The following is a 12030-nucleotide window of genomic DNA, read 5'->3' on the forward strand; positions in this document are numbered from 1 at the left end:
CAGACAGATCTTTCAACTCTATGTTTCTAAAAATTGTCCTGGACGTTAACACAATACCAATTAAAAATAACTTTAAAGATTTCAAAAAAAAAAATCATACGACGGGATTTCTTAGGACATATCGTTTGAATTTTGAAAATTGCTATGCAAGGGTATATTTTTTATTTCGTTTGTTTTTTTTTATTTATAGCTAAAACTTAAACTTCTTTGACTGTCAGAGCGTACCCTCAATTTCCTTAAAAAGTTACATTTTGTGTAACGTAATATTGCAGAATATTTTCCTATCCCGTTTTGATTTGGCCTGCCAGAAAAAAAAATCGACTTTTAAATAATTCTGCCTTGTAAAGAATGGCGAAGAGCCAAATTTGAACTACATTAGTATCCATTCTAAAAAATGCTCAAAATGTTAAGGTCATTGATTCTTGAGCATTTATGTTTGTAAAAAGAGCTTTTTTTGAAATTTTAATAAGGAGCACCGTTTTCAAGTTATAACAATTTTTGTAATTTATTTAAAGTGTTGATCCCTCGTCCATCTCTGAAAACAATATTTTCAACTTGCTAAGAATTTTTTTTTTTCTAGCGTTGATCAACAATGTTAAAACAAGAGAAGTTTCAGAGTCATTTACTTACCTATATAAAATAATAGTTTATGCAACAAGTTGTAAAAAAAAGGATTACGTACATTTATCCAACGAGGTTCACCGAGTTGAATAAATACGACGAGTGCTGAAAAAGTCCTTTTTTTTGTAACAAGTTCCATACAACATTTTTTGCAATTCCGAAAAACACCCATTAAGTGAGATTTTTAGTCAAATTTTCATGTATTTTGTCAATAAATCGTTTAAATCAAAAAAAATGTTGGAAAGTGTAACTTTTCGAAACAAGTGCTGAAAAGTAGAATATTTCAGCATTTATTTTGAAAAGTGTTGCTATTCGATTCTGTTATTTTTGGTACAGAAAATGATGCTATTTCGTCGTTCAAGAATGATAGGAACTGGGTGCTGAAAAGTTGATTTTTTCAGCACAATATCGAAAAGTCACATTTTTCAATATTTTTTTATATTTTGAACGGTGAATTTACTTAACATATGGATGTTTGACATAAATACAAATTCATAAAGCTTGTTTTGGAATTGCAAAAAACGTTGTAGGCGTTGCTCGGTAAACCTCGTTGAATAAATGTACGACTCGTGCTGAAAAACTCTTTTTTTACAACTTGTTGCATAAACTACCATTTTAGAGATGGACGAGCATAGACACTGTTTTAAAATTCGAAAAAATAAGTGTCAAAAAGGGACATAATTCAAAACCGTTATACCTTTTTCACAAACGCACTTTTCGATTGCAAATTCAATTTTACATACAAACATTATTTTAGACCATGTTTGAGAATGGGAATGTTTCGAAAAAAATTAAAATAAATACTGCCTTTGCCTAAAAAAACATCCGTTATGCACTACAAATTAAAAGCTGTCACTTTTAGGCTACTTCAGCATAAAATAAAAACACATCGAAAGGGATGAAATTTGTCAAAATTGAGTTTTAATTTGAAAAAGTGAAAGTAAAATTTCGGAAATCTATATATTTTTTCTAAAGGTCTTAAGCATAACCTACGACTTTGCCAAAGACACCAAATCGATCAGAAATAAATTATTTTAAATATTGTGGAAGTATTTGTGTGATTGGTTCTGTCCATACAACAATGGTATGTAAATATTTGAAAATCTGTATCCTTTAGATTAATTTTCTGATCGATTTGGTGTCTCCGGCAAATTTCTAGTTATTGATGAGGACTATTCAACGCGATTGAAATTTTTCGACCGTTTTTTTTGTGTTTCTACGCATAATTGCCCCATGGGTCACCCCATAAGTCCTTAATCGTCACATATAGCAGTACGGAAAAAAATGTTGCCGAGTAATTGATTTTTTTAAAAACTGCATTCAAAAAAAAAAAAAAAGATCTTGCTCAAAAAACATCAGTTAAATGTAAAGAAAATACTTAAGTTTCAAATCTCGAGTGAGTTTTCAAAAAGCCGTAAGAGCCACCGTGACCTGCGACACTAGCTATAATTTTTCTCCAAATTGAAACAAAATTTCGTTTATTTTTAATTTAGGACGTGTAGATGAAGCATTTTTGAAATTGTTTTTTCGTAAGTAGGTCGAGTACCGTTGCAAAAAGGGCTTTGATTACCAATGGCTCTTACGTCTTTTTGAAAACTAATCCGAGAAATGTATGATTGAAATGAAAATCGAAAAGCACCTTACTTTTTTTCAATATATCTTTAAGGATACAGTCCAGACTCGATTATTCGAAGGTCTTGCCAAAAGTTCACTTCGGATAAAATCGAATCAGAAAATAAACTGTTTCGCTGTCTTACTTTTGATTGTCGCGCTCAAATATGAACCTTAACGGTGCACATCTACTAAAGCTTTTTTTCACCAAGATTTTTGTTACAGATATTTTAGTATCTTAAAAATTACGGGAATTATCGATATCATTTTTTATTCATCCCCTAAAGAATTGTCTGCAAAATAGTTTAAGACAAAATTTTACAATGATTTAAAATCAGAATGTTGCCGGATTGGGTTCGTCAGTTTGCCAATTTTGGAATAAGAAGACAACAACTTCCTTGGTTGCTGTGCAATCTTAAACTAAGCTAAAGTGATTTAGAATTTTAAAATCCAGGATGGTGTCTTATATGGCGATGATTTTTGCAATTCAATAGGCAATCTAATATTTAAATTTGACTACAATGGGTTCGCAGAATTCGAATTTCATGTTCAAGTAAAAAAAAAATGAAAAAAAAATCATTATTCGATTACCCTAAGTCCCATTCAAACCTTCGGATAATCGAAACATCGGATAATTCAGTCTGGACTGTATAGCCATTTTAGATAGCTCGGCAACCAATCGTCGGATTTCAAAGTTAAATAACGATTTTTTTTTTAAATTTCCCGGAATTTTCAAACAAAATTTTGCGTTATTTTTCTAGCCGAATATTTGAAAGGTTGAATGATCCAGAGAACAATATTTCAGAAACTAAATAAATATGTCCACTATTTAAAAAAAAATAAAAAATATTCCTGTTTTTAACAAAAAAATGGCTTGAAACTTTTTTTCAAAAATTCAAAAAAATACGAAAAACAAAAATGCGCAAAATCGGCCGATTGTCTCTTTGACAACTTAAGGAGTTACCTATTAGACTCGCACTTTGTTTGTTTTCTGCAAACAAATGCAGGCAAACAAACAAAGTAGGCAAACTGCCAAACTGTCAAAAAGTTTGTTTGTTTGTCATACACTCGAACCCCGATGGTTTGACACCAACTGTTGTCAAACGAACGGGGTCATTTTTTAGTTTGACACTACTTTTACACGGAGTTCACACAGATTTTGCTCCCCTATCTATTGGTGAAAGTGGTACCATGTTTGGATGTTGGTCAAAGATTATTTGAGAAACATTTTTTTTTTCTTTTTCGACTCATCGTACATAATTGTACTTTCACCAATAGATAGGGGAGCAAAATCTGTGTGAACTCCGTGTAAAAGTAGTGTCAAACTAAAAAATGACCCCATCAGTGTGGCGGGACGGATCTATTCTGTAGATTGGTTTATTTGAAATGATCGATACAGAGAACAATTTTGCGGCATGGAATCTACAAAAACCAACGTGTGGCAAAATGGTGCGCAGTTAAGACGAGTTATATCAGCTTTATCAAGCACTTGAACGAAGAATATGTTTTTGTGGGGAGAATCAGTTATATTCAACGTCGTGTTTTAACAATAGTAACAGTAACAATTGTCAATGATGATGGTTGTCAATTTTATGTTACCTCTAGTTTTCATTTGCTGTTTTTTGTGAAATTCAAGTTTTTTTTTGAAAATTATCACAAAACAATTCGTCAACTCGATATTTTTCTTTCCTCGCACCGTTACTTTGGTGCCATCTCTTTCCCCCACGAACAAAAAAAAAACACATCAAACCATTCTCCAGCCGCCGACGACCGTCGATGACTCGAGTCCGGCGAACGCCAACCTCCTCCTCCGCCTCATCACCATCATCATCCGGCGGTGACTGCGTCTTCGTCACACCAACAACCACAACCACAGTCGTCTCATCCCAGTTCGAGCAGTAGCAGCAGCAACAGCAACAGCAGCAGCGGCAGTAATATTAATACTAATAATAACAATAATAATTCTAACACTAACAGCGGCGATAACGGTAACGCTAACGGCAGTAAACAGCAACAGCAGGAACAATAGTCGGCGCGGCCACCAACATCAGCAGAGAGACAAAGTTCAGCGGCAGAAAGTCGTGTGATGGAGAGATGAACAATGGGATTAGTCAGAATTAGTCAGAACTCATACACATACAGTCACAGTACATTACATACATACATACAGAATAGCGTCAAGAGCAATAGTTTGGGCAGAACAGTTGGAAAGAGGTCGACACGGTGGTCGACGATGTACAGAGCAAGGAATCCCCTCAATCTTCCACCTATTTTTTGGACAAACGAATGTAAAAAAAGAAATCTGTAACCGGCAAAAGTAGCGTTCCCTTCCTACCCCAAAAAAAAACAGAGAAAAGATTCCAAGTTAGAAATCAAAAAGTAAAAAAACAGGTACAGAACTCCAAGCAAAGGCAAAAAAAAGATATTTAGATAATCACTACAAACTAAAACAAAAGAGCAAGGCAAAGGAAAATAAAACAAGAAAAAAAAGTAATAGAAACCTGAGTACCAGAAAGAGAAAAGATTCGAAGAGGGTAAAAGAGTAGAGTCGACATCTTCAGTAGCAAAGTACGAGTGAGTGATTGAAAGAGTGAAAAGTGTGGACTAAGCCAAGCTTAAAATTGTGAGAATGAGATTGAATGAAACTAGAAAAAAATGGGTAGAGAGCGATGAAATGTTTAATCTTGAAGGTAAAATTAAACAATCAAATCACACACCAGCAAACAGCCACAACAAAACTACAAAACAAACAAACAAACAAAAAAAAAAAACAGTCGGGAAGAGAAATGAGAGACAATGAACCAGTTCAGTATTGTTTGAAATGTTAAGAAGTACACTGAAAAATCACACACCACACCACAAAAGCAAACCACTTGAATCGCAGCATCTGTTCTTTTGTGCACACATTGTCATTACGATTGTTATTATTATTGCTGAAAACTCAAACCGACATCAACCAGTCGAGTGCAGCAGCAGCAGCGTCACCGTCACCGTTACGTAGAGTTTCGTCATCTCAAGACAAATTTGCCAAACAAACCGTGTTCCAATAGAATAATTTTAGGTAACTAACTCCATCACACTACTAACAAACTAATCTAGTGTTTTTTATTGCAACCTCATTCCCCTGGTAGTGTTAGTGCATGGTTGGCCTTTTTTTTAAATATTGCTTTCAATTATTTAAGTTTTAAAATATATATTTTATTTTTTTTTTAAGTTTAATAATTTATGATTTATTTTCATTTTATTGTGAATTTGTAATTTTTTTGATCTTTTTGATTTTTTTATTTGTTTTTTTTCGGATTTATTAGAATTTTTTGATTCTTAGAATTTTCGAAATTTTTTAAATGGCGTGATATTTAAAAAAAAATCGGACAATTTTTTTTTGTTTCTGCTTTTTTTATGTTTTTTTATCTCTTGTTCTTTTTAATTTTTCACGAATTTGTTTTTTTTTATTGTTTGAATTTTTAAATTTTTGATATTTTATGAATAAGAAATGTTGTTGAGCTATTTTTTTTAATTTCCGAATTTTTGATTTTTTTTTGTACTTTTTTAGAATTTTAGAACTTAAGACACTTGCATTTTTGTTTAAAGTTTAAAAATATTTTTTGTGTAAATTTGTTGATTTTTTTAATTTTTTTTTATTTTAAGATTTTTTTTATTTTTTTTAATTTTATTTTTTGTTGTTTTTAAGCTTTTATTCTTTTTTATTTTTTTGTGTTTTTGTTTTATATTTGATTCTTTTTTGAGGTTCTTAATTTTAGCATATTTTGAATATCTAAAAAAAATGTATGCTTTTTTTTATTTATTGAATTTGTTTGATTTGCATTTTCGATTTTTTTTAAATGGCGTGATTTTTTGAAATTACAGTCGACTCTCTGGCTGTGGGTGGGCCTCCTGGCGCAGTGGTTAGCGGCTTCGGCTGCCGATCCCTAAGTTGCTATGGGGCGCGGGTTCGATTCCCGCCTTATCCGCCTGGCCTTCTATCGGATGGGGAAGTAAAACATCGGTCCATTTGCGTAAAAGAGGTTTTGGGTGACTCACCACACATAACCTTCGGACGCCTAGAAATGAGCAGAAACTTGCAACAGAGACCACAAAGACCCGGGGGTCGTTAAAGTGGATTGCTTTGCTCTCTGGCTGTCGATCTTCTCGATATCAATATTGCCCCATGTACCGATGAATTTTTCAGTCCCTTCAAACTGCATACTTCGGTTGTCTTTATTCCTCGATATTTTCTCTTGCTTGAAGAATCTCTTCCTCGACGGTCCTTTGGATTCTATTTGCTTTAAATATCTATTCCGGTTGTCAATAATTTCACTTTCTCATGGCTTGCATAGACACTTTTCTTTGAGAAACGAAACTTTGAAGGGTGTTTTACATTTTATCGAGTCTTCATTTTGCATCGTTCTGTAAACTGATGCTTCTCTTCCTCGACGGTCCCTTGGATATTGACAACCAGAAAGTTGACTGTATATTTTTTAGTTTTTCTGACAATTTATTTTATTTTATTTTTTCCGTTTTTTATATTTTTATCCTTTGTTTTTTTTTAATTTTTTCATGATTTTGTTTTTTTTAATACTTCAAATAATTAAAAAAAATAATTTTTATTAATTGGAAATTTTGTTAAGTTTTTTTTTAATTTCTATTTTTTTTATTCTTTTTGATCTTGAAATGTTTGGCTTTTTTAATTATTTTAATTATTTCGGTTTTTATAATTTTCAGATTTTTAATTTTTTCTGATTGTTTGGATTTAAACCGTTGCAACCGTGTTATGTTATAACTTATGCGTCAGTTTCTATACAGTTGTTTTACAATCATTTGTTTTCAAAAAATCTATGTTTTTATGAAAACAATTTGTTTTTTCAGAACTTTACATTGAATTTTCACAAAGCTTCGAAATATTTATAAGCTGTTCCAATCATCTCATGCTCAAAGCGGAATTTTAAGTTTAAAATTGTTTTTATTGAAGTTTTTCGAAAAAAATTGTTTTGCTTTTCGGTTTTTTTTTAGAATTTGTCATTGTATTTTTCAAATTTTAGGACTTTTTAGACGTTTTTTAATTTTATTTTTTTTAAGTTTTTTAATTTTTTGTTTTTTTTTTTGATTTTTTGTTTTTTTTTGATTTTTTTAAATTTTGTTTTTTTTTATATTTTGATTTTTTTAATTTTGTTTTATTATATTTTTTTAATTTTTGTTTTTTTAATCTCTGTTTTTTCTGATTTTTAAACCTTTTATTTTATTTTTTGAATGTTTTTTTTGTGCTTTCAATTTGTAAATTTTTCGGAATTATTAAAAATTTCGAAATTTTGGGATTTCTAGAATGAAAAAAAAAAGGTTTTTTATTGTCTTCTTGGCTTGAACTTCCAAAATGTTATTGAATTATTAGATTTGAAAAAAATGATTTTAAATAAGTTGGATTTTAAATAAATTGGAATTTGAAAAAAAAAATCAAAAATTGAATGTTTTGAAATTTCATATATTTTTTTGGAAATGTAATATTTTTTTTATTTTAAAACTTTAAAACTGTAAAAAACTTTTAGAATTTTAGTTTTTTTTATGTGTTTTGTTGTTATTATGTCGTCTTTTCTGCGTAGGTTTGCAAATTTTACTCCAAGTGCACACCCCTCCAGAAATGCCCCAAAAAAACAAAGGGCAATAACAATATTTTTTTGGAAATTTTTTTTTTTAATGACAAAACTTGTACAATTGATTGTAATAACTTTTACTTTTGTTTTTTTCATCAAATATGGCGTTTTAAGACTTTTTGCATTTTTCCTTTGCTTTTTTAATAAAAAAATATAAATAAATCACTACGTTTTAATTATTTAAAATGATTTTCTAAAAAAATTGTGTACATGGGACTCACTTCACAGATCTTTACTCCAAATAAGAGCCACAGTAATTTTGAATTTTTGATGTACTTCATAAAAAAAATAACATGAGAGGGGATTTCCAATGATTTTTATTTGTCAATGCATAACCAATCCACTTCAACGATCCATCTTTGCGATCGACTTTATATAGTAGGTCTGGCCTGGCCCTAGCATTTTCAAGGTTCAGCTTCGTTAAATGCGGGAGATTTTGCTTTTTTTTTATTTGGTCAGCGATTCTAATGGAACCTGCGCCTACTAAAATGGTATGGCAGGGAAATCCTTAACAAGTTTCTCAAAATTCGTCGGTGCAAGTAGGCGTCCTGATTGAGGAGCAGTAGTAGACGTAATTGATGACGGCGAATAAAATTATCATTATTGTTCAAACCACTGAGCTGAGTAGTTTACTTTTTACGAGCTCTACCACATTCTAAAAAAAAAATATTATTATTTGATTTGATATTTTCTAGGATTTCTTTGTTTCTCATTACGTTCTTTAGTTGAAATTTGTGAATTGTTTGTAGTGTGTACCTATTGCTAGAATACTTTTTTTTAGACATTCATAACTGCATCTTTGCACCGCATGTCATATGCCATATTTTTCTTTAACCTTTGTCGTTCAACCTTTTCAAATTATGATTTTTCTAACAAATTTCAATTTTCCTCCTCTCCCCCGTCAGGTCTACCATCGTTGCAGCCCAGCAGCCACCAGCCCCAATCCTTACCCCTGCCGCAGTCCCAGGCGACCAGTATGCTGCTCCTGTCCCAAGCCGCCGCGGCCGTCTCCGTGAGTCAACTGCAGCAGCAACAACAAAACGCCGCCTCCGCCAGCAACAGCCTCAGCAACGCGATGGACTGCGACCCGCCGGCCGTCGGCAGCAATCCTACCCACTACCACCGAAGCAGGTACCTCCAGCAGCAGCCGCCCCAACAGTCGCACCACCAGCAGCAGCCCCATCCATTGCTTGGCCACAAAAGCAACAGCACCAGCGCCAGCGCCAGCAGCTCCTACGCCCCCACCTCACTGCCAATCGACCTCGTCGGGGGCCTGGCGCACGCAACCTCATCCGCTGGCGTTGGCGTTGGTGTTGGCCAAGGGATGGATCCGGCGGCGGCGGCCGCCGCAGCAGCAGCCCTCATGTCGGGCAGCTTTACCAGTCACGGTGGCGGAAGTCGAAGTTTACACGGCATCGGTGGTCCGTACGCGCCCTTTTCGATGAACGACGCAGCGCTGCTGATGGCGTCGAGTTCGTCGATTGGAATCGGCAGTGGCGGCGGGGGTTTTGCGGTTCCGATGGGCGTGATTGGGGGGCCGAGTTCACTGAGTGTTAGCAGTAGCAGCGGGAGTGGAGTGGGGATCGGGGGAATTGGGGGAGGGAACGGAGGAGGAGGTGGAGGTGGAGGCGGAAGCAGTAGTAGTAGTAGTAGCAGCTCGAAAGGGTTAGGAAGGGCGGCGGCGGCGGCTGCGGCCGCGGTCGCTGCGGAACGGGACGAGTCGCCCATGGTTGGGGTGTGCGTGCAGCCGAGTCCGGTCATTATTCACTGATGGTCGGCGTAGAAGTAGTCGTACTGAGCACTTATACCTTGGTGTCAATGGTCGTTTCTTCAACAATTGTGGATGGAAGAAGCATGACATTATGTTTAGAAAATATATGAAATTCGTATTTTCCAATTTAGAAGGGGTAAAACTGTGTTGTTTGATTTTAAATGCTATTTTATGAATTGAAATTGAAATAATGGAGCAAAAAGTGTTATTACGGTTACTGTAACAGAGCAGCGAATTGTTGCACTTCAAAGATTCATCTTTGCGATGGACTTTAGTCGCAGTAGGCCTGGCCGCTGCAAAGATGGAAGACGGGAGCAATCAACACATCATTTTCCAGCATGTGATCAGAATATTGAGGTTAGGTTTCTTTTGTCTGCTTGCCCTCAAAGAAATTAGAAAAAAAATCACAATTATTATGGCAAATGATCATCAGATTGAGATTGTTTTCAGTAGATTGGTGATATTAAAAATTACGATCGTTGGATTAAATTCGGATCGATGACCTAAATATTAAAATCGCTTTTTCAATACCGTTATTTTTTCAGCTTTGAAAAAAAAAATAAAGAAACTTTAAACTTCCGATGTCAAAAATTTAAACGGCTCGCAACGGTTTACAGGAGTACAATTTTTTTCAATATAAAAAAATCATTAATTTTCATTAATGTTCTGCTACAGGACATTTGTAATTTAGAGCTTTCGAAAACAATTTCAATTACGACTCTTTTCATATACCTTGCTTTCAGATTTGACTAGCCTATTATACGAGTACCAAAAAAACAAAATTCAGCGTTGTTAAAAGATAAGGTTCTCGAAAATATTTCTATCGTCGTCGGAATCATCGTTATCGAAAAACAATAATTTTATCGACAATAAATCATTAAAAATTACTTCTTAAAATGAACTTATTCAAAACAAAATCGTTCCAGACTATGAAAGAATGTACTAAAAACTTATTTTCCTGATGATTAAGAAGCTGAAAAAATGCGTTTTCTGAATATTCCAATTTTTAAAATTTCGACTTGGGCTTCAAACAACGAGTATTTTTCAATAGAGAATTTGCAGCAAAGCTAAAAGACACATGTCGCCACCTATGAACAAATAGCGTAAACCTTTGATTTTTTAAAAAATGTGTTTTTTTCCTTCATAATCAACATTTTTACAAAACTTATGCCGGATTCGGATGAGAAAAATTATTTCCAATAATTTGGTGTACAACTTTTCAATAATTGTTTGATTTTTCTATAGAGAATTTGCAGCAAATCTAAAAGACACATGCCGCCACCTATGAACAAATAGCGTAAACCTATGATTTTTTGAAAAAATGTGTTTTTTCCTTCATAGAGAATTTGCAGCAAAGCTAAAAGACACATGTCGCCACCTATGAACAAATAGCGTAAACCTATGATTTTTTGGAAAAATGAGTTTTTTACTTCATAATCAACATTTTTATAAAACTTATGCCGGATTCGGATGAGAAAAATTATTTCCAACAATTTGGTGTACAACTTTCCAATATTTGTTTGATTTTTCTATGAGAAAACTGTAAATTTAGGAAAAGATAGTAATTTGGACTATTTGGCAAGAAAGTCTGTCCGAAATTAATAAAAATTGTTGAATATACGTTAACACATCTGTTATCAACCACATAACTGGTTATTTCATTGATATATACGGGGAAACTCATTTTTTCGTGTTCCAAAACATGTTTTTTAAAGAAAAAGTTAACAATTTTTTGCGCGTCCAAAAATTGATGTTCATTATTTTAAAGCAAAAAAAATTTCTCGTCTTTTGCAATCAGTTACATTAAAATTGGTGCAGGGGATCATGAAAAATAATCGATTTTGTTCTTCAATCCAGCAGAAAGGAATACGATTTTTGGCAAGTAACCTCATTTTGGCGCCACCTACATTTGAAACACAGTCGCGCTGCAAAACCTCAATAGAGAATTTGCAGCAAAGCTAAAAGACACGTGTCGCCACCTATGAACAAATAGCGTAAACCTATGATTTTTTGAAAAAATTTGTTTTTTCCTCCATAATCAATATTTTTACAAAACTTATGCCGGATTCGGTTGAGAAAAATTATTTCCAACAATTTGGTGTACAACTTTCCAAAATTTGTTTGATTTTTCTATGAGAAAACTGTAAATTTATAAAAAGATAGTAATTTGGACTATTTGGCAAGAAAGTCTGTCAAAAATCAATACAAATTGTTGAATATACGTTAACACATCTGTTATCAACTATATAACTGTTTATTTCATTGATATATACGGGGAAACTCATTTTTTCGTGTTCCAAAACATGTTTTTTAAAGAAAAAGGTCACAAATTTTTGCGCGCCCAAAAGTTGATGTTCATTATTTTAAAGCAAAAAATTTTTC

General features: G+C 33.4%; 1 protein-coding gene across 4 annotated transcripts in view; it reads left to right on the top strand.

Moving 5' to 3' along the window:
• The window catches only part of LOC120423534 (serine/threonine-protein kinase minibrain), a 109887-nt gene extending 100097 nt beyond the window's left edge, over positions 1 to 9790 (top strand). For all 4 annotated transcript variants that reach the window (XM_039587384.2, XM_039587391.2, XM_039587396.2 and 1 more), the window contains one exon: positions 8783 to 9790. In XM_039587384.2, the coding sequence (XP_039443318.1) occupies positions 8783 to 9648 (866 nt within the window). In that variant the 3' untranslated portion in view covers positions 9649 to 9790. The remainder of the gene's footprint in view (positions 1 to 8782) is intronic.
• Positions 9791 to 12030: the final 2240 nt, after the last annotated feature.

The sequence above is a fragment of the Culex pipiens genome, chromosome 3 (genome assembly GCF_016801865.2).
Source record: "Culex pipiens pallens isolate TS chromosome 3, TS_CPP_V2, whole genome shotgun sequence".
Lineage (NCBI taxonomy): Eukaryota > Metazoa > Arthropoda > Insecta > Diptera > Culicidae > Culex > Culex pipiens.